This window comes from Cheilinus undulatus, linkage group 5 (genome assembly GCF_018320785.1).
Source record: "Cheilinus undulatus linkage group 5, ASM1832078v1, whole genome shotgun sequence".
Lineage (NCBI taxonomy): Eukaryota > Metazoa > Chordata > Actinopteri > Labriformes > Labridae > Cheilinus > Cheilinus undulatus.
In genome coordinates, this window is record NC_054869.1 from 17203378 (window position 1) to 17226444 (window position 23067).

At 39.8% G+C, this 23067-nt stretch overlaps 1 protein-coding gene across 1 annotated transcript in view; it reads left to right on the plus strand.

Moving 5' to 3' along the window:
• The window catches only part of cemip2 (cell migration inducing hyaluronidase 2), a 36156-nt gene extending 14688 nt beyond the window's left edge, over positions 1–21468 (plus strand). Inside the window, exons 8-24 of the mRNA XM_041786907.1 lie at positions 980–1192; positions 2194–2399; positions 4123–4192; positions 4838–4966; positions 5782–5870; positions 10732–10863; positions 11227–11262; positions 11555–11710; positions 13857–14034; positions 16651–16866; positions 16955–17166; positions 18235–18417; positions 18523–18742; positions 18827–18928; positions 19029–19174; positions 19326–19432; positions 19518–21468. Of these exons, the coding sequence (XP_041642841.1) occupies positions 980–1192; positions 2194–2399; positions 4123–4192; positions 4838–4966; positions 5782–5870; positions 10732–10863; positions 11227–11262; positions 11555–11710; positions 13857–14034; positions 16651–16866; positions 16955–17166; positions 18235–18417; positions 18523–18742; positions 18827–18928; positions 19029–19174; positions 19326–19432; positions 19518–19717 (2595 nt within the window). The 3' untranslated portion in view covers positions 19718–21468. The remainder of the gene's footprint in view (positions 1–979; positions 1193–2193; positions 2400–4122; positions 4193–4837; positions 4967–5781; positions 5871–10731; positions 10864–11226; positions 11263–11554; positions 11711–13856; positions 14035–16650; positions 16867–16954; positions 17167–18234; positions 18418–18522; positions 18743–18826; positions 18929–19028; positions 19175–19325; positions 19433–19517) is intronic.
• Positions 21469–23067: the final 1599 nt, after the last annotated feature.

Below are 23067 nucleotides of genomic sequence, written 5' to 3' on the forward strand. Positions count from 1 at the left end.
TCTTGACCCAGATTAGTTTACAGTCTATGGTTCACAGTAATCTGGTCAATGATTTTATGATTATATTCTCTTTGTTTGCAAATACACAATGGCATTCCTAAGGTTTTGTGTAAGTGAACCCCCTTGAGCTAAACAAACAACTTTTGTTTTACCACATTAATTTTCCCCACAAAAAGGATTCTCTCATGTTACACAAACTACATTGAATATTACTGGCCTCCCCATCCACAAACTAACCCACCTAAACAAAAGAGCTCTTACAAATACACGTCAAACATCATCATTGCACGTTTGTCCCAGTCCAAGCTACTCTCAACTAGCTAAAGATCTTAAATGAGTATTTAGCTCATTTTAGTAATCCTATATTAATCTTACTCAATTTGTCAACATGCACTTTGTATGTGTGGCTGAGTTACAGTTAGCTGGAAGGATTGGCCAATACCTTCATAATGGGAAACAGATTGTTTTGTTTAAGCTATACCCACAAAAACACTCCAAGGCAGCAATATCTATCCTGTTTGAATCAGATTATTTGTTGACATTCTTCTTTAACATATTTGCTCCCCAGTAGGTTTGTTTTTGCATTTGAGCATCCTCATGTGAGTTCAGCTTTAAATCTGTGCTTCTGTAACATACAATTCTAATTGATTGAAAGGAAAATCAGTGGTTTGGTGCAGCATAGCCCACTGGAGACTTAATGCCAACTGAGTTATAGTTCACATCTCCATGGGATCAAAAACAAACTGATAAATCACACAGTAAGCCTAAACCTTTAATTGGACCAGCGTGGGTAGATAATTAGCCTATTTTTGTGGCATAGTATGAACCTTGTTTTACCCTTCAAAAGGCTGAAGTATTTTACTCCAGCTTCTGTCACAGCTCATTGTTCTTGCTTGATAAACTGTCCCTTTTTCCTTTGCTCTTTTGTGAATTGCTCTCCATTATGACCTTTAATTTCTTTTCTCTCTCCCACTCACAGATTCTTGGTAATTTCTCATCAGTACATCTCTCCCATGTGGAGCTAAAGAATATGGGCCAGCAGGCTGAGAGTGGCCGCTACCCCCTCCATTTCCACATGTGCGGGGACGTGGACCAGAAAGGAGGCTACTGGGAGCCCACCTATGTGGATGGACTTTCCATACATCACTCCTTCTCCCGCTGCCTTGCTATACATGCTACAAACGGTTTACTGGTAAGCACAACATGAGTAAGCTTAAAGTGTAGTTGAAGACTAATCAAAGACATCTACAAAAACATCAGTTTGCTCTGAGGATGTGTGAGACAGCTTTTACTAATAAGCGCCATGTGATGTAAGCTGTTGAGTGGTCATCAGTTACAGCCTCAGTGGATTGCTGTAATGGCCTCTTTTTCATCCCTTTCCTAATCTCTCTTGAAACCCTGCTGTCCCTTATCTCTCTCTTCTGTATTATGATCTCTTTAGAGGCCACTTTGGAAAGTGGCACAGTAGGTTAAAATATTCTCCTGTGATGAATGTACTTTGCACAAATGTAAACAGTTGCTTTGTTAACTTTCTGGGTAAGTGAAATAATACGACTTGTTTACACAGGTGTGTCCGTCAACTGCACAATCACAATGTCTTTGTTTGTGTGAGAGTTATGCCCTCTCTTGACGTCAACCGGTGATAGGTTAAACGTTTGTCCTTGAGGCCACAGAATTAAAGGCATTCTTCCTATCTGCAGCAAGGAAGTGGTATTTAAAAAGTTTTGGATAACACTGTTTGGCTCTGCTGCTTTTTTTGCTTCTGCTGTGTTGCCTCTGGTATAACAAGCATGAGAATATTCTCATTAAGACTATCTTCGTCTAGCACTCTCTTGAGACACTCATTTTCCACATACCTTCTCATGGATTTAATAAGAAATGGTCTGAGCAGGAAATTCTTTAAGGAATTTTAAGCATTTGTAAAGGCAGGCACATCTCCCAGTTGGAGCGTACTGTATTTTCCTGTGGGTTGTTGATGATTCCAAGATCCACTAAAATGTTGTCTTAGCCCTCATGTTTACCGAGGTTTTCTGCATATTTCCATCAGGAATAAACTGCCTCCTCCATGTAAAAGGAAGGATTAATGACCAAATATGGGATACAGTGCTTTATTTTCTCTTTAAACTCTAAACTTCTGTTTGTGTTTTTTTGTTTTTTATTTCAATACTTCACTGCTTCATTTCTTTGCCACAGGTGAAAAACACAGTGGGCTATGACACTCTGGGCCACTGTTTCTTCCTTGAAGATGGGATTGAACAGCGTAACACTCTGTACCACAACCTTGGCCTTCTGACTCGACCTGGGACTCTACTGCCGACTGACCGCAATGACACACTCTGCACCATCATCAGGGACAAAGTCCACCCAGGCTACACCCCTTCACCCAGCACAGAGTGCAAGTAAGAGAGCAATGTCTTCTTAAGTCTGTGGTCAGAGATATGAGCACAGAACAAACCAATAAATTACATCATGAGGTTTTACACCATCCACAGGCACAAGTAGCTCTTCTGTAAACTTGTGCATTTTCCTTGGTGTTATCAAAGTAAATCAATTATTTACTAGTTCATGTTTATGACAGTCCACGCCTGTCACAGTAATTTTAGTGGTCTGACAGTTTTTAATCCCAGTACAGACTAAAAGTGCTTATTAAGTATACACATGTTGGTTTAATCTTTAATCTCAGCAACATCAGACTACTACACTGAAAGTTAAGATCCGTTTTTATTTTGCCACAAGTTGTCTTGTAAAAGTAGTGCAGACTGTCTGAACCACTACTTCAGACATGGAGGTCAATTTTTAGATTAATTTCAAGTATAACTTTTATACAGAATGCCCTGTCAGTCGGTCAGCAAAAGCTTCAAAGACACTGCTGAGCAAGAGATGGAGAAAAAGATCAAGAAAGATGATTCAAAAGGAGAGACTTAAACATTAGTGCAAGTATTTATTGATTTTACTAGTAAGAATCCAGAATTTATAAATAATCGATAAAGTATTATCTTTAAAAAAAACAAGAATGTTTTTTATGGAGCTGTGAAAAGATTAAAAACTTTAATTGCGATCAATTGTTGGATTTCTGTAGTTAATTGTGACTAATCACACCCTATTCAACGCATTCGAAAGGTCCACTATATTGCATTTAAGATTTTTATTGTGTCATTTTGGATTTTTCTACTGTCTCACTGACTTCCTGGGAGGGAGGAGGGTTGCAGCAATCAAATTAAAACAACAGACTGACTGATTGAAGAAGGGAGGAAAACAGAAAATATCAAAGCAGCAGGATGACTGGTCAAGAGGTCACAGCAGAATCAAATTAGTTTAGAAGTTAAGTGAGTTTAAACCCCATAATCAGCTGATCACCAAAGCAGGCAGTCAGAGGGAGCAAGAGAGAGGGAGAGGCATGAATGAGTGATAATTCATGAATGAAAGGGTGGAATAGTCTGGCTGCTTGAACTTATACGAAGCTTAATTAGAATGGCTACTGATAAGAAACTCCCCAAGCCTTAAGAGTTGCAGTGAGGTTAACAGGTCTTTATTTCAAGGTAGCTTGTTATGTATTGATCATAATAGACGCTGAGAACTGAAGTTATCTTTAAAATACTTAACAGTTTGTTAAACTCAGTCATGTTAACTATAACATCTCTCACTCTCAGTCAGTGTCAGTGTGGGAAACCTGATGAGATAGTGCAGACATTCTTTGAGAGAAGACAGAGGGGTCCATGTCTGTGTGAAAGAGATACTGTAGTTAGTTACAATGTGTGCAAAAGATAAAAGTGGGGTGGTTTTATCCATGCAAAAACAACCGGTTCTCCATGGGATGTTTTTATTTCACTGCAATAACAAGAAAAGTGCTTCTTTCAGAGAAGCAGCAAGACCTGTTTCCAGGAGTTTCAGTCTGTTTGAGTGTGTTATTTGGCAGGGTTGTCCCTGCCCTGGGTTTATGTTGGAGAGGTGGATTATTGAGGGAATTTTGAAGGATTACAGGACTCTTTGATGTCTTTCTGCTTATTAGTCATAGTCTCTTTCATGCAGAGGAACTGCCTTCTTAATATCTTTTTTGTACGCATGTCTGATATTTCATGCGTCTGTGTCTTTGTCTTTGTGCATGGTGGGGGAATTTTCCAGGGCAGTATCAACCTTCTGGATCGCCAACCCCAACAACAATCTCATCAGCAATGCAGCTGCTGGTTCTCAGGTAATAACATCAGATTTATAAAGGAAAACAGCTTCAAATTAACCTTCTCTTTAAACAAATTGTTATTAAAAATGAGGGACAAACTTGAAGAGACCCTTACTGAATCATAAACTATAGTATGTAAGTTAAGACTGTACTGGCTTTAGTGTTCCTCTAATTTAGCTGAAGAATGAAACGGTCATAACAATGTTATCCATCAATAAAATGAGATTTAACAGGCTTTAGTGTCTGATAACCGTTGAGACCTTTAATATGAGAATAAAAAGTGATCCTGTAGCTTCTCTTTTCATTTTGGCACAAACAGTGTGAGGATCTACTGGGGAGGGCTGTGAAACACACTACATATTGGCAGGGGGTATGGGTGTTATTGATTAAGAATTTTGTCTACATCTATTGAACTGTAAAATTTAATGAGGGATTGAGCTTACATGAACTCTTGGTTTAATCTTTCTTTGGGTCTTGACCAACATGTAATATAACATCCTGCACATCTACTTGTTGTTCTATGCTACCTCAACCTTTCACCTTTCATGGATGATATGTTCATGAGCCCAGATAATGAAATTTTTGCTGTGACCAGCTGTACTCCGTACATGATTTATCTTGTTTATCTCCTCATTTGTCTTCCCTTGTTTCCTGCTACAGGATGCCGGCATATGGTTTGTGTTCCACAGCTCTTCCACCGGAGACTCTCATGGGCTGGTACCAGAGACCAAAGCAGAGCTCACCCCCCTTGGGATTTTTTACAACAACCGTGTACACTCCAACTTTAAGGTAACATCAGCATTGTTTATCTTTATGACTTGTTTTTGTTATTGGTTTGGGCTAAAATGAGTATATGCTCTCTCCTCTTTAAAAAGGACTGCCTGCATAAAAGCAGCCAAACCTCACAGTGATGTCTTTCTGCCTTTTTGTTTTATAGAGACAAGAGAATTATAGTATTTATAACTTGTAAAAAGTATTGCACATAATTCTCTGCCTGCTCACTTGGTTCGTGCTAAAAAAGAGAGGAATAACACACACACGAGTGGGCTCTACAATACTGCTCTGTGGTGTAATGACAGAAGTCAGGCAGGTGAACTGTAACGTCTTTGTTCAGTCTGACCACAGCAGCCTCTCTTATAGAGGAAGTAGCCCTGAGGTTTGAGACTATACCTCGCTTATACCACAAGACCAACTCAGAGCACAGGTTTCCATAAACATGAGACGCTCATACAAATATACAGACATGACATTTTTTCTTTATTTTATCATACGATACATTTCTGTAAATAAACAGAACTAATCCATATCTTCTGAAAAGTATAAATATACATGTTCATATACATTGAAAATTACTCAGAGGAATTCTGTTTACCTTTTCCCTCTTTCTGCAGTATGCTGTGCAGCACTGATTCCATAACTCGGTTAGCCCAGGATTTAAATTTAGTACATGTATTATTGACTTTGCTCCCACACTGTAAAATATACTAGTAGTGTTGTTTATGTCAGTCAGACAGAAATAAACCTGTGGCTCATCTTGGATTTTTTTTAAACTGTCTTTAGCTCTTAAAGAGACAATTCTGAATTGTCATCATTCTCTCTTCTAGGCAGGGCTGTTTATTGATAAAGGAGTGAAAACCACCAATGCAAGTGCTGCAGACCCTCGAGAGTACCTGTGTCTAGATAACAGTGCCAGGTGAGTGTCCCGTTTTTAATACCATTAAACCTTTCCAAAATGTTACTGTGGTGTATGGCAGTGTTGCCAGGGTTTTTAAAACCTCATTATACAAGAAGAAGATTGGCCCAAGTATGCATAGAGAGCATAGCACACGCCTCTACAGTTCAATCCTTAAATGCAAGGGGCACTGGAAGTAAGACAGTTGCACTATTGTTTTCACACTTTACTGCTAAACTGAGTTACATCAGCACAAATGATCAAATGAAGTTCTGTCTTTTTGTCCTCTGTCTCTATGCGTAATGGCCCATATGCTCTTTTCCTCCCTTGTTGAGAGGTAGAATATGAAAAGATTATCCATACTATTATCAGAAAACATCTAGGAATGTGAAGTAATGCTCTGTGTTCTTTTAAACAGATAAAGATATGCATTGCATAACAAAGGCCGGCTCCAACTAGCCATTACTTCACTCTACAGGAAGCTCATAAAAGTTACAGACTACTTTAGCGCCCAAAATAACCAACATCTACCAATTAACTTCATTCATATCCCATAAAAAGGGGTTAACAGAAGTTTAGATGTTTTTAACTGTTGATGGTTTTAACTAAACCAAATGTTGCTGCTTCAGCACACAGCACATGGGTCTGTGGTTATTAACAATTAACTTCAGATCATTTCTCATCACTTATTTACACTCACAAGAGAAAATGAAAGGGTTTTTAACCTCACTTTGCCGTGGATCACATTACAACTAGTGGTGTCATTTTACAGTTTGACTTTAGAGAAGACCATAACGCTGTGTTTGATGCCATCCAGCGCTGTGTGAATATGCATGTGCCCATCTTTTTTTGTAGCACAAGTTCATTGTTTGACAAATTATATTATGATATCATTAACACTTTTGCAGCTAAGTGCAAAGTGGTCAGGATGAGAGTCAGCACCTCCAAGTCCGAGGCCATGGTTCTCTACCAGAAAACGGTGAAATGCTCCCAAGTTGGAGAGTGAGTCTCTGCCTCAGTTGAAGGAGTTAAAGTATCTTGGGTCTTGTTCACAAGTGAGGGTAAAAGGGAGCACCAGATTGACAGGGGGATTGGTGCAGCGCCAGCAGTTCTGCAGGTGTTGTGACAGACTGTTGTGGTGAAAAAGGAGCTGAGCCAGAAGGCAAAGCTACGATTTATCGGTCATTCTCCCTCTCAACCCTCACCTATGGTCATGAACTCTGGGTAATTACCGAAAGATTGAGATTACGGATGCAAGCGGCCTAAATCAGTTTTCTCCGGAGGGTGGCTGGGCTCAGCCTTAGAGGAAGGTTGAGGAGTTCGGACATCTGGAGGGTAGAGTAGAGCCACAGCCAGTTGAGCTGGTCTAGGCATCTGATCAGGATGCCTCCTGGTTACCTCCTTTTGAATTTTCCCGGGCATGCCCAGCTGGGAGGAGACCTCCGGGAAAACCCAGACAAGTCAGGGTTGACTTGCTCAACCTGCTACCAACGCGACCTGGCTCTGGATAAGCGAAAGTGGATGGATGGATGGATGGATGGATGGATGGATGGATGGATCATTAACAAGAGTTCTGTCAGCATTTTTATAGCCCTTTCACACACAGGCAGTAATACTGCAACTGGAAAGGGACACACTTTCTGAAGGTATTTCATTTGAAAATGCGCATAATACATAGCACTATCTTTATGACGCTGATCAAAGCAATTCTGAGGCTGCTTTTAAATACCGTGGGATACTTTATGCTCTTATTACCACCAATTTCTACTATCCACACTTTAAGTAGTTTAAATCTGTAGTTTTCAATTGGTCCATCTCCAGGACCCATCACCTCCACTTCAATGAGAACCTGCCTTCCAAATTTCTGGAGTTTCTTTTACAACCACTTAGAATTATTAAAATGAAAAATACTGCAGTTTGGATGCCAGACAGAAACCTCCCCGCAAAATGAACAAAGATACAGAACAAACGAAACGTGTTTCATGAGTGCATCGTAGAGTTTTTGCAGCATTGAATATGGTTCCGCGACCCACTTTTGGGTCTCAATCCACCAGTAAAGAACCACTGGTTTAACGTTTATTGTTCACACTGTGTAGGGTGGTAATTAATCAGATTTTTTCCCAGCCTGGACCATTTTTTGTCCAGGTTTGTGAATTCATATTTTCTTAAGGCTGACTAATTACTACACATGCTTTTTCTTGTACTTATTCTCCATTAGGGGTCTATGGTTGGTGTTGGGTTACACTAAGTAAATATTAAGGTATTTGTGGTTTACTTATATATTTGTGTAATGCCACTGTGAATGACTTTTTGTGAGCTAAGCTATTTATGACTGTATCTACTAGGATATGACCATTGACTGGACAGATAGATGGGCTTATACTCTGTTGCTGCATTTTAGTGGAAGGTCTGTCAGGTTTGTGTTTACAGAGAAAATAAGGCTTCACAGATAGAGTTTCCTCTCTGCTGCTCCATACCCAAATACCGCCCTCAACTAGACGGAAAAAATCTTACGTGTCCACTGAGACTGCTGGAAAAGCTGTGTGTGTGTGTGTGTTTTCTGTCTGTGGGTGTGTATGTGTGCATGCAGAGCTACAAGGGGGGGAATTTAAAATGTCAAAATCTGTATTAATCTTACATACGGAGGGAGGCATTCATGTTGTGTGGTTGTAAAGAACTAACCATGAGTGCTTTAGAAAGAGAAGGATTTTTGCTGATTTTTGGGACTTTTTTTTAACTTTAGTGCTGTATTCATGGAGTCATTCATTTTTTGGGGGGTTTGAACAAGATATTTCCTAATGTAATGGGCAGATGGCCATGAAACTTTTCTTGGCACATTCATGCTCCTTATGGGGAAAAATCCTTCTGTACTTTATGACATCATGTTGTCTTTTGGAATGCCACCAATAATGTGCACAGTGGGAGACGATGAGTATTAAAGCCTGAAGCCTCTAGAGATGGACAGTGGGGTTTTAGATTATTACTGTAGTTCTAAACAATGTCAGATCAGGTTTATAACATTTGCATGACAGCTTTTTCATCTCATTTAATGAGGAAAGTTTTAGAGGTATAATATGAAACATTATAACTACTACTAGGGCTGCAAGCAGCACTGAAGGGCCCTCACATCCTGGCGCATGGCGGGGTGTGCTGCAACTGCCTGTGTGTTGTAATAGTGGGGTCTTAGCAAACCTGTGCATTGTGCTGCTGCACAGCAGAGAGACCACATAGATCTTCCTTTGAATGTTGTCACAAAATTCCTTGTATTTAAGAAGGGGTCCTCACCGACCAAGGTTGGTGCTTGGTTCCTAAATATAGCAAGAATGATGCACACCCATTGTAAGTGTATTGTGAAACAACAACTTCCCAAACAGAGAGCTAAGTCAAAATCCTCTGGATTTGTTGTTCTCAGCTCTGTGTTCCCACAGGACAGTGCTTCCTTCAGCTTTTTTATGTTTCATGTTTGTTTTACATGTTTCTGTACAACCGTGAGCTCTACCACCACACAAGAAAAGAGAGAAGGCCCTGCTAACCCTGGAATGCTGTGTCTAGGGACGTAAGAAGGAGTGTTGTTGCAAGAGTACATCTAAGCAACAACAAAATTTCTGGACCAAAGAAAATACTTTAAGGCATAAGAAGACAAACACATAATAACTGAATAAACTTTCATATGCCTGACCTTACTTAAAATCTATTGCAGTGTCTTAGTTTTGATGTTTAACAGCAGTCACCTGTTATTCTCTCTCACAGAAATCCCTGGAAGGGCGGGGAAGTGTTGAGATGGGGTTGGGGGGGGTTGCATATGTTTGGTCTGAAAAAAATGCACTGTAACTCTTTAAAGTCCCTGTAAAGAGATCTGAAAAAATCTTTATTTTCGGTTTGTTGTATGATAGGCCTCTGTGTTATGAACCACCAGGCCAAATTTCAGTCATGAGGACCAACTCTAAGTTTCCAAAATTAAGCTTCAAAATTCTAAAAATTTGGGACAGTAAAATCTGCTCTTGGATGGTGTGGGCGTGTTGTTTGAATAAGCTGAAGTCACAGCCACTCACAAGAAATACGATCCTCTCAAATAAAAAAAAAAAAACGCTTCTGATCAGAGCACAACTGTCTGGCTCTGTGCCAGAGCAGGGAACAGTAGTTGGGGATGAAATTTACTGTTTGCTGGTACAAACAACTCTGTTATGATGCTTTTAATGACCTGTAGGCCACCATGGCTGATAGATTTACTTCACAATGAACAAAAAAACGGTATGTTACTAGCTGTTAACTTTCAGTGAAGGCAGTGACATAGGAAAGAGGTGAACAATGGTTTAAATAAAAAATTCAGTCACACATAGATCTCAGTGTTTTCACATGTTTACATCAACCTTATTCTAACACATTTAGTGTGCAAAGACACAAAGTTTGGATTTCACTTCACTTTCACTACAGGGAATTTAAAGGAAAAATAAAGTTCGGCATTAAATTAGAGATGCACCAACTGTAAAAAGAACAATAACGATGTTTAGAACATCAATTAGACTGATACCAATGCTGATGGATTTTCCGTTACTTCTTTTTGTGTCAGACTCCCACAGTGCCAACATTTTTGTTCTTGTTTGACCGTGAAAACCGGCCAGAGTTTGCCCAGTAGGTCACATCTTCCACCTATTAATAAAACTCTTCTCCAAATCCACTATTAGGTGTGCTAAAGATCAGAATTGAAGTTATCCAAAAAAAAAACAACTGACATCTGTTCATGCCCACATTATTTGCTGAAACCTTTTGAAAAGGGCTGATATTAGCCAACAATAATGCTAAACTGATGAATCTGTGCATCACTATATTGGAGTAGCGTCGAAAGGCAACAGTAACATGAATTTATATGTCCTTTTTTCAGGTTCCGTCCACACCAGAATGCCAACCCAAGCCTTCCTCGTGTCGCAGCTGTCATCGACACTCTGATCTCCTTCAAGAACAATGACTTAGGAGCGTGGATACGGGGAGGAGACATCATCATCGAGAACTCTGGGTGAGATGTGACTGATGTTATGTCTTCAGGAGAAGAGAACTGATGATCTTTGTGAAGTAAAATAAAAGGATGGTACCAAAAAAATTAAGAAAAACAAGGAATTTGTATTTGTAGAATAATTGATTTAACACCACTGCAGCTCTTTGATGACTTCAACCACTGTTAGAAATTTAACTTATCACTCCAACACATCCTTGGGTTGATTTAAATGAGACATCATTAAATAAACATTGCATTATTTTTATAGGTGAAGAGTGATAGGAACTTAGCACCCAAGTGACAGCAATGCAGTCTGTTCTAAACATATTTAGTTCTCTGACATTTTGTCACACTAACCAACATCTCTTTTCTTTCTCTAAACAGCTTTGCAGACAATGGAGTAGGATTATCATTTGCCAGGTGTGTACTTGAAATCAGTCTGCTCATATGGTTTCATTTTATTCAGCAACATACTATATGCCTTTCTTCCCTTCCTGCCAATTTAAGTTTCCAAGAAGCCCTCATGATTGATAACTTCAGTGCAAGCAGCTGACTAGTTTCTCTGTGCTTACAAGCATCTCATTCTTTCTGAGCATAGTACCTACATTCTCCTGTTCCCTCCCTAAAAGTGCATCATTCATTATAAACATGAAAATATTGTCAGGATGTGATTTTTTTCTTATTTACTGTATGCACTTGTCCCCATCTGCAGTGATGGCAGCTACCCGAAGGATGAAGGCTCCAGTCAAGAGGTGACACAGTCTCTGTTTGTGGGTGAAAGCCACAACAGAGGAACGAATGGAGGACAGAATAAATACTGGGGCCCAGGAGGGGCTGATGCAAAAATGAGGACACTACCCAGAAACAGGTGAGGAGGAGTTGATAAAGGGAGGGAATACACATGTAAGTGACAGAGGGGAAAAGCTTAATCACACTGAGTTTTTTTCAAGAGTTGCAAGGATTGGTGTCAGAGAAGCTGGCAGAGGAAAGTATTCAGGGAAAAACAAACAAGTACGAGAGAGCCAGGAGGGCAATCAGGTTGTTGTACAAATGGACAGATGAGGCTCCTACAGCTGCTTCAGGCTGTGGGTGAAAGGACGTTCTGTTTTGACTCACTTCCCTACAGTGATATTTTTGGCATTTTATGAAAACTGTGGTGATGCTCTTATATAATTTGTAAGGAGATATTTGTCATCGGAGCATTAGATCACCTGAGAGTGATAGATTTTTTTTTTTAATTAAGATTTCAGGAAGTTTTGACACAGACCTTCCATTAATTTTGGCACTACGGCCTTTCTTTATCTCGTATTTTACTTTTCTGTACTGGAAATAGGACACTATCGTAAAGAAGCTAATAGAATTACTCCATGAAGTGGACTGGTCTAATGAGTGGATGGTTCTGGGATTTGTGTCTCTTCAGGGTCCACTTGCAGTTTTATCAGAGGTTGTTATGCAAGAGGAGAACAACATAAACACAGACTGGTTAAACAGCTGTCTATTTTAGGTTTAAGAATTCAGTTTGTGACCATTGTCGGTGCTGTGAACAGCTTTACAGATGTTTTACAGGCTTCCTGACCACACTGTGTGTCAGTGAGTTTGCTTGTCGTCATCATGGTCACTGCCAGAACCGCTGACACCCTTTTTTTGTTGCAATGAGAAGATAGTTCCAACGAACTGGTTGGAGGAAACAGAAGTTCAGTTTTCATTGTCAGCCATGACATAAACTTGCCAATTCTGGTTAACACCCACAATTTGGGAGCTAACAAAAATGACAATTCAGTGTTGTGGTCTGTTCTGAGGTTGAGTTATTAAGACAACTTAGCAATGTCCTCAGGACTATGAATAATTACATCTGTAGCAAAGTAAGAGTCAAGTTCATGGAGACTCGACTGAGTGCCCATATGATCAGCAATTATGGATTTATGTCACATCTAAATCATTTGATGTGTTGGCTTTTCAGTGATCCAGTAGTCTAGAGTAGACATTTGTGACCAAAGCTAGTAAAAACTCCTGCAAGTCGTCCGAGGTCATTTTTGAGTTTTTTACACATTATGAAAGCATAGATTCCAATCTTTTTAATGGTGTATCATACACCTTAATCTGAGGATATTTCACAAAGATATGCTCATTTGAATGTTAACTTCTAGTTCCTGTTTGTTCAGAGAAAACCAGGCTCCAAGTTTCAGGACTTCTCCTACCTTCAGGCAGGCCGGGTAATGGGCATGAACAATAGAGCCACATTTACATAAAGTCCACCCAAACCAAGCTTCTGAATCAACTGGTGACACTCATCAAAACATTCCCATAGGAAATCTGCCTTCATCAAACTTTCACTGTCGAGTAATCCTGAAGTTTTCCCAAGTCTGTTGATAATTCTTGCTGCTTCTTCATCGTCTCTTCTACTTTTCTTCGCTGCAGGGTCCATCTTGAGGCTTGCTGATAAAGGTGATAACTAGAAACAGCTGTAGTTATGTGCCGATGGGGGTTAGAGTTTGAGACATGCAGTGTTTGTTATTGTCCATCTCAATGGGCGAAACTGGGGACAATGGCAGGCTGAGTGGCCAATTATCACCCAGCAGCTTTGCTTTCCCCTCCCCTAAATCTCCCCGCTGAAACTACGAAAAGAGGGCATTTTTAAACACAAAATTAACGCTTTTAAGTATCACATTTGTGTTACTTTTTTCATCGAATGAGTAGTTTAAATGTCGGACTTGCATAAAATGAGAAAAAAATGAAAAATGATCATTTTGAAGAAAACGACTTTGTATACATTTTTCTCAACCACCGGAATGCCGACTTGATGGAACTTTATCTGGCTTCGGTCACATTTGGTATTTTGTAATAAAGTGTTTTACTGAAACTCTGTTTGCAGCTAAGCCTCTTACTGATCAGTTAAGAGTTTGGTCATTCGTGGCTTCATGCGCTGTTTACTCAAATATCTATCTTCTCATCTAATTGATGTCATTAGTTGTCTTGCTTAACCATGTCTCACACCTTCTATGTCTACTCTGTAGGACGTTCCCTATCCGAGGTTTCCAGATCTATGATGGTCCAGTGCGGCTGACACAGAGTACATTTCGTGGATATATCCCCACACCTGAGCGTTATACCAGCGCAGTGGGATTCAGCCTAAAAAACACCTGGCAGCTCACTCCACGGAATAACCTGTCCCAGCTGAACTTCCACTCCACAGTGAGTAACATCTTGGGTCTACTCCTCTTTGGACATTTCATTTATTATGACGTCCTGTTCCCTTCTGTTAATACAACCCAAACTCAGATCATAACAGTCAAAAACAGCAATAAGACAGAAATTGGGACCACTTTCAAAGTTGAACCTGTTTACAAAGCATTGAAAAACACTAGTGCCCTCTTGTGGCAATATAAAACAGTGCAATACTTTTCTCATCCATCTACTGACCACTTATTGATCCTTTCAACCACACTGTTCTCATTATATATATATGTACATGCATCTTAAAAAACTAAGGATATCATGTAATTTTCTCCTGTGATTCAATTCAAGAAGTAAAACTTCCATATATTCAAGATACACCACTAGAAAGTGAGTGTTTAATGGCTTTTTTGTTTTATTCTTGATGATTACAGCTTACAACTCACTAAAATAAAAAATCAACTATCTTAAAATACTACAACACCACCAAACATTATTCCAAAAAAAGGATTTCTGATACAGAAATGGTGACCTTCTGGAAAATTATGCAAATTAATGCACTCAGTACTTGGTGGGAGCTCCTTTTGCACCAACTACTGCATCTTTGCAACATGGCATGGAGCCAGTCAGTCTGTGGCATTGATGGGGTGTTATGAAGCCCAGGTTGCTTTGATTGCAGCCTTCAGCTCGTCTGTATTGTTGAGTCTGGTGTCTGTCATCTTGACATTTCCCTTGAGAGTCTCTACAGGGTCAGGCCAGTTGGCTGGCCAGTCAAGCACAGTAATACCATGGTCAGCAAACCAGTTTCTGGAAGTTTTTGCTTCACTGTGGGCAGGTGCCAAGTCCGACTGGAAAAGGAAATCAGTGTCTCCAAAATTTCTCAGCAAATGGAAGCACGAAGCACTCCTAAATCTCCTGGTAGTCAGCTGGCAGTGTTGACTCTGGACTTTATAAAGCACAGCAGACCAACAGCTGCAGATGACATTGCACCTCAAACCATCACTGACTGCAGAAATGGAAACAGCGAGATTCAAGCGCCTTGGATTCTGTGCCTCTCTGATCTTCCTCCAGACGCTGGGACCCTGATTTCCAAATGAAAATGAAAATTTACTTTCATTTGAAAACAGGACCACTGAGCAGTGGTCCTGTTCTTTCTCCTTAGTGAGAAACTCTGGATTTCTCGGTTCAAAACTTTGTATTTTTTAAATGAAATACAGTGAAAATAACATGAACGTTCATTTTGACTGATTAGATCCAATATACTTTTTTCCTCCATGTTTCTGAGCTGGAGGTCTGACTTTAAGCAGTGTCATAGCGCACGTGTTTATGTCGGAGGTCGGAAACTTCAGAGCACCGAGCTCACTTGAACACATCATGGAACTTTTCATACACTGCTGTGAGCAGAGATGTGTCTGCTCTCTCCTCTCCTGTACAGAGTGTGATCAGCTCTCGAACCTCGCAGTCTCTCCAGTTAATCCACATTATTCTTTGTTTTATCTCCCTGTTGTTTTCTCCAATTAAATGCCGCTCGATTAAACTGCGCTGGTTTTTAAATCTCCTGTTTATGGAGACAGCAGCGCACACACGCGGTTGCGGAATGCCGTGACGTCCTTTCACACTTGTTGCGGAAAAGTCTGTTACGGCTCTGATACTACCTCTCGGATCTCCGGATCAGAGGTGAGGCGAGATCGACCCCCATTGCGGAACGGTTGCTTTTGTACAGAATGGCGCTGCGAACGAAGGCATAACAGACACAGAAAAGAGAGGCAGTGTGAAAGTAGCTATTGATTTTCTTCTACACATTTGTCAAGTCAGCAGTCTTCCCCATGATTGTGGTTGTGTGTACTAAACCAGAGGGAGAGAATAAAGGCTCTGGAAACCTTGGCAATCGAACTTTTCCACAACATTCTAATATTATGGGATAGTGGATTTTTGATTTTGGTGAGCTATACGCTGTAATCATCAAAATTAAAACAAAAAAAGTCTTGAAATGTTTCACTGTGTTTGAGATGAATCTTGATTTTATGGAAATGTAACTTAATTAAGTAAATCATGGGGGGAAATGAACTTTTACATTTACATTCTAATTTTTGAGATACATCTATGGTCTTTGCATAGAGTAAGCATTTCCAGCTCTGTAAATAAAATCCATGAATAAAGGCCAAACTTCTCAGAAGGATTGGTTAATTGGTAGTTGCAGTCAGATTTTTGTCTGTGTAAATAAAAGAGAAAAGGCTTACTTGAGTGAGGGATAAAATTTCAACTTTATTTGGGCATTTATCTTTTCAGATTAGTAACCTGTATAAAACCAGCTTTCAGAAAGAATTGCTTTGTCCCTCTGCAGTGCTTGTTACATATTTTGTATGTGAGAAATTTAATTAAATTACAAGCTGTAATTTTATTTTGCGATCTCCCAGAAGATCAGAGATCATCATTATGGACATCATGGAAAGTAAACAACCACATTACGTTGATAAAAATAATTACTCAATAAAAAGCAGCTGTGCTTTCACATGGACATTTACACCCACACAAACATCTACCAGATGTGGCACCACAGCGAAACAGAAATGGCTGTAATTGATAGATAATACTAGCCTGTATATTGAAAACTCTGTCTGCAAATATCCAAAGGTTGGTCTTCGTACATTCTTTGGTCGTCCTGGGCAGTGGTTTGAAGACAATGATCTAGACGGGGACAAAAACTCTATCTTTCATGACATGGACGGCTCAGTATCAGGCTACACAGGCGCCTACGTTGGCAGAGCAGACAATTACCTCATCCAACACCCTGGCTGTGTGAACATGTCCCAGTGGAGTGGAGTAATCTGCAGCGGCCGCTACTCTCAGGTACAGAATGTCATTTTCTAAAGCTTTGTTGTTTTAATGTAATGTGCACAGTCTCCTGAGCATTGCTCTCCAACATATAATCCCTCAGGTGTACATCCAGACACAGGGAGCCCCCAGCCTCAGTTTATCCATCAGCAGAGATGAATATCCCAATGCTCCTCTTGTACTGAGGGGCATTAACAGCCAGGGAGCACCCTCTCAGCAGTACCAGCCTATTCTGATGATGAGCAAGAGCTACACTCTGCACTGGAACGGACCTGCGCCCAGAGAGATCGTCCTGTCTCTCATTAACTTTGACAAGTAAGTAACAGGAGGGGGGGTTTTGAGGTGTGTCTGTGAGGATATGTTCGACACAGGTGTTAGTTAATTTAGTGTACAGTTATTTGCAGTCACATGATCCTTATGATGCAAGAATGTCAGATAGGGGGCAGGAAGTGAAGAATATTGGTTAGGAGTTAATGGGAATGGAGGAAAGTTAGTACCTTAAAGCTCTAGGTGGATCATCAGAAAATTTCTACATGCAATTCATATGATCCAGAAAGTGATTATTTTAAACGGGTTGACCAATAACTTAGTCGTGCAGACCTCTTGCTACACATCTTGCTAGATGAAGGGAAACAAGAGTCTTGAACTGAGCTAAGAGGCTAGCGGGGTCCCTTTGACAGCTTTTGTCCCTCTTTTTGTCATAAACATGCTTTTAATACTTTTAGCAAATAAACCTTGTGGGGTAAGTGACCCAGTAACAATGTTTTGTTTATGAACAAGCTTGTTCTACCAAACAGCTCATCCAGTACCAAATTGGTACTGGATAAAGATCATTTGGAAGTCAAAGACTACACTTATTACTGAGCTGAGCCAAATGATCCAGATCTCTAAAAAGAGACAGATTTCCTATTGCAGAAAGTGAGGCTGGATGGACATCAGCTGTGAAAAATACAAGTAAGATTAGAATTTACCTTGACAAACTGTACTGAACCAAACTAGACCACCTGGTAGAAACAGACCATACATGAGCATTATCTGACACCACTTGTCCAGGCTTGAAAAGGAGGTTTTTAATCCAAGTCTGCTGCCATTTCTCTGAGTTTTCTTACCTTTTTTCCTGACTGTGTCAATACTTTCAGGACTCAATAGTAGCTCAAGATTATTTTTTTTCTATTGGAATGGTCAGCACAGCCATAAACAGCACAAAATTTGGCATTTGGAGCTTTCCTCTATATAGAAATAACTTCCTGCCCCCATGTGGAACTCTTTGCTGTCATCTGTAATCATCCAACAACAAACAGTGGAGTCAAAACATAGTGCATACATAGTAGTGCTAAAACTTACTTCCCTGCTGCTGTAACATTTCTTTCTGTTTTCCCTCAGAGATGACTGGGTGCTAGTTGGACTTTGTTACCCATCAGATACCACTTTTCAGATCATGGCCGACATCTACGACAGACAAAGCAACACCTTTGATGACATCACTGACTATGGCACCGTATCATCCCTTGCAGACCTTCAGAAGAGGCAGATGGAGAGGAAGTACTATTTTGATCAGAGTGTCGGGTAAGAGGCTTTTAACTTTTAGACTTTTAAGTCTCTCAGAGGCTTTCTTGGTTCTGACAATTAAACCTTTTTTTATTTACTCTGTTCTCCTACCATCACAACCAGCTTGTTGTGGCTCTACCTCCGAGCTCGTCATGGCCGTGACGGTCACAGCTATTGTTCATTTAAGGGCTGTGAAAGAGTAAAAGTCACCGCCACCACATCCTCCAAACAGACTTGTAATTGCACAGCCAAAGCCTACCCCAAGTACTCGAAGACTCCCTCAGCAGTGGTGCCTATGCCGCCTCTAAACACAGAGCCCTGTAAAAGCTGTGGTGCTAAGCAGGTTTGTGTTGCCACATTTTAAACTATTCCCACTGGTACACCGTAACTGCAATCCAGCCCTGCTCACCACATTGTGCTCTTACAGCTTGTGTTTTCTAGTGAGCCATGGACTTTCTACCTTCAGACACAAATCAAGTCTCTCAGCAGCAAAGAGGAGCAGAGAGGAGATAAGAGCTCTTTTATCACTGTGAGCATTCAAGTCTCAAAAACAGCTCCAAACACATCATGTTATCTATTTTGCTGTAACATGTAAATCATTTAACCTTTTTTCCCCTCTAACCTTCCAGGTGAATGAGGTGACCATGCCCTTCTCTCAGCCTGGGTTTTTCCTGGTCACGGTGGATGCATGCTCTGGGAAAGTCGCCAAAAAAGTCTCATTTGCAAAGATGGATGCCAAGATGGAACAGTACCTAAAAACTGGAATACCAAAAAGGTGAGGAAGGGAAAATGAATATTTACAGTCCACAGCAATACATGTAAATTTCTGACAAGGACATGGATTGTGGTATTATGTGGTATAACATCCCTGTAGAGCAGAGTTTTTTACAACCTCATTTAATGAAGCAAACTTGCTTTCACTCTAGGTCCATAGTGCTGATGGCAACACGAGGTCAGCCAGGGGGTCTAGTTGATGTAGCACCACATCTGGTCTCGTTCGGTTTGGCCAAAGCTGCTGATCTACACAATAAAGGTTGGTTAACTTTTTTTTTCTATGTCTCGTATCTATATTCTGAGCTCTTTGTCTCACACACTCTTTTCACAACCTCTCACCACAGAGAGTCTGGCACTTTGGGGCTTCCAGGGTGGTTCTTCAACCCCTCCGTGGGTCTCTCTCCAAGCTGGGCAGGGGGATGAGATCCTTGGGCTGCAGGAGCGGTACTTGCCCCTGGGTTTGCAGGCTTACGGCTGTACTCCACCTGCAGCTCAAAAGCGAAAAGATCTGGAGCTACTCAAAAAAGCCATGGGACTACAATGACCAATGTGAACGATACAACTTAACTACCCGAAATACTGTTGCACACAGACACACGAAAATACAACCAGCTGATGAATGTGAACTGCTGAACCTTTAATTTATTAACAATGGCAAAGATGTTTACCGATTTCAAGTGGAGAGAGGGATTTTTATTTTGAAGGGGGGTGAGTATTTTTTGTAATTTTTGCGTGCCTGTGTTTGTGTGTATGTTGAATTATGCCTTGGGGCTGTTGAGTCAATGCACTTTCCTTTTATAGACAAAACTTGCCTTATCAGCCAAAGTGATCACATGGAGCTGTTCAGTAACTAGTTGTTATTCAGTTGTTTAGTCCTTTGACAACAGGAAAAAGAGAATGATCCCAAAGCAACCGTTAGCATCTTCCTCACATTCTTATTATTTATTATGCAGCAAATGGAAACAGAATTAAAATGGACTGAGTCTGATGAGAGAACACAATGCATTAGATATACAAAGGCCTGAAGGAAATTATGAAAATAAATTACATTGTCCCTGAAGTGAGACCATGTTGGAATCCAGCTGAAAATGAAATGAAATGGATTAGATGTGCTCAAGTCAAAGGGAAATAATGAATAGAAATGCCATTTCATCTGATAATTAAACAGCAATGTTAAAGCCAAATATTACTATGTAATGCAAAACAGAGCTAAAGGGTTATATGTCTTAGCTAGTGAAATTAATTGGTACAAATTATTTGTGTATTAAAAACTAAGTCATCTTAAAGCCATATACATAAGGATATTTAAATGGTTACGCATACTAAAAGTAGTTCACAATACAATATGTGTACCTATCTTTCTTTTGTAAAACACATAAATGCAGTTTAATAGAATGTTACAACTATATAGGCCTGTCACCAAAGCTCACATTATATTCTTTTTAGTATTTATTTCAATGACAACTGAATCTATGACTGGAAAACCTCCTCTGATCATTGTGCAGCTGTTTAAATACAGACTTTAAGCACCTTTATAACATTTCCTACATGGACTTACTGGACCTTTTTTATCTCCTATTTATATCTGTCTCGTCCCAGTGATGTTGTCTCAAGTGCTAGCCACATGTGTGACACAAATATACATATTACTTTTTGTTTTCACAAACAAAACTGAATGTTTTATGTTTTATCTGCCTCATTTCTGATCTTTTGATGTGCATTATTGCCAAACCGCGTTTAGCTCTACTACAGATTGTCTATTTAGAGCTGACAGCCTGACTGCACAGTAGTAAGCAGCAGTATTCATAAAGATTATATACCAGCTGATGTATGAAAGGCTTTGTGTGGAGTCAGTATATAATCTTTAAAAGGCTTTTTGGTTGTGAGCAGGGCTCCCCCACTGTGCTATAATAAGTACCTATTTGTGACTGTGTGTAAGTGTGACTGTGAGATAGGAGATAGATCCTCCGAGGATGACCTTGTTGCCTTTTAACCACTTTACTCTTAAAAGAGAAAAAAAGAATGAAGAACATGTTTCCAACCTTTTCCGTTTGTTCAGTTTATGCTTTGAAGATGCACAACAAGAGATATCCTTTTTATTTGGAGTGAGCTTTGTAAATAAAGTGTTTTATGTAATAACTCAAACATGTGGAATGGAAATGTCAAAAAGGTTGTCTTTAGTGTACTTTCTGTGTTTTTGTCTCTTGTGTTGACTGAAAAATAGCTGATTCTTTACACATGGAAACTCAGCATTTTATATGAAATTGCTTATTAAATAAACCTTATCTGCTTTTTCATTGAATCATATTTTATTACTTTCTTGCAGCGGCAGCTGGAGCAGCAGGGCTTTATTCCTCTATCTTGCATTCGTTATATATATCAGCCACTTGAGGGCAGTGTGGTACTAGTGAGGAGTTTCTACCTTCTTTGTTGAAATGCACCTGAGCACAACCCCACAGTTTACACTTTGGATTCTAAGATGAAGCTATATCAGTAAAATCTATTTCAGGTGTATGAGGGGAAAGCAGGATGTGCATTTTCTTTGAAATTTCATGCTTAATATCAATATTGTCTGCTATCCAGCAGGGAAGCTTTTAGCACATCATCAAATCATCAAATTGTAATCCAGAAGAAATTATTTCTGATAATTTCACAAAACTGTCTGAAAGCATTAAGGAAGATGAACAGAGGAATAATGTAACTCTAATGAGCAAATTGAGCTGCAGCTAAAACCTGATATCAAACAAGAAAAACTTCCAAATGTAAAGAAAACATGACAAGACAGAGCCCGTGTAATTATTACCACCGTAGATTTATAAATGATTAAAGGGAAGTTACAGTGAGGAGATGAGAAATTCATCAGCCACTAGAAATGATATGTTCTAAAGTCTGCAGTTAAAAGCTTAAGTCTGATAAATCTAGATTTATAGATAAAGGGTTCTGTAAAATCAAAATTGTGCTATAACACTGCTGCAGGTAAGACTGATAGCTTCTGCTAGTGTGTGACAATACCTGACAAGAAAGGGGTATTAAAACTGTCGCTGCTTAAAGAATTACCGTCCTAACAGACCACATCCCACCATATGGCTCATGTAGTGATTTAATCTGTCCATAAAAAGGTCCAACCACAAAGACGGAGTGCTCCTACACACTTCCCACTATTCTGGAAATGCGAGAGGACAGACTGCTGTGACACACTTTGCAGGCAGAACGATGCACACGAGAACAGCAGCTCTCTCTGACACCAAGACATCTGCCACAAGAAGAAAAAACAAAAACAGTAGCAGAAACACGCTGAATCTTTCCCAGTGCTTTTCTCATTAATCTCTGCTGAAGCCTGTGTGATAGGAAGGCTGGGGCACAGTTAAAACCTTTGCCTTGAGATGAGTAAGAGCATTCTCATCACATTTTTAAAGCTTTGCATGGAGTGGTACTCATTTTATAACCATTTTATGATACAGTTTCCATCGCTGTACAGAGTGTTCTTTACCAATGAGTTTTAATTATGTAACACTCAGGCTTTTGAACTGTGCAAATACAATTAGAGAAATGCCAACACTAAAAATATGACACTAAAGAGGCTCCTGAGCGTATGCTGGAGCGTGGGTGGTAGCCTTTAGCAATATACTGTATATTGTTTTTGTGAGGAGGTATAGCCATAGCAACAAGCATATGACATTGTGACATGTTATCGTAGTAGGTCTATCTTTTCTCTTTTTTTTGTGCTTTTATAGCACTTAACACTGCAACTACTTATTTCAGTTCTTACTCGGCTTAGGGTTAAATGAGGTGACAGAAAAGAAATTGCAGAAGTGGAGGACTAATGGAGATAAATGTGCCCTTCAGAGGTAGAGAGTTGGAGGACAGAGAAGCTGAATAATTAAGTGTTTTAAG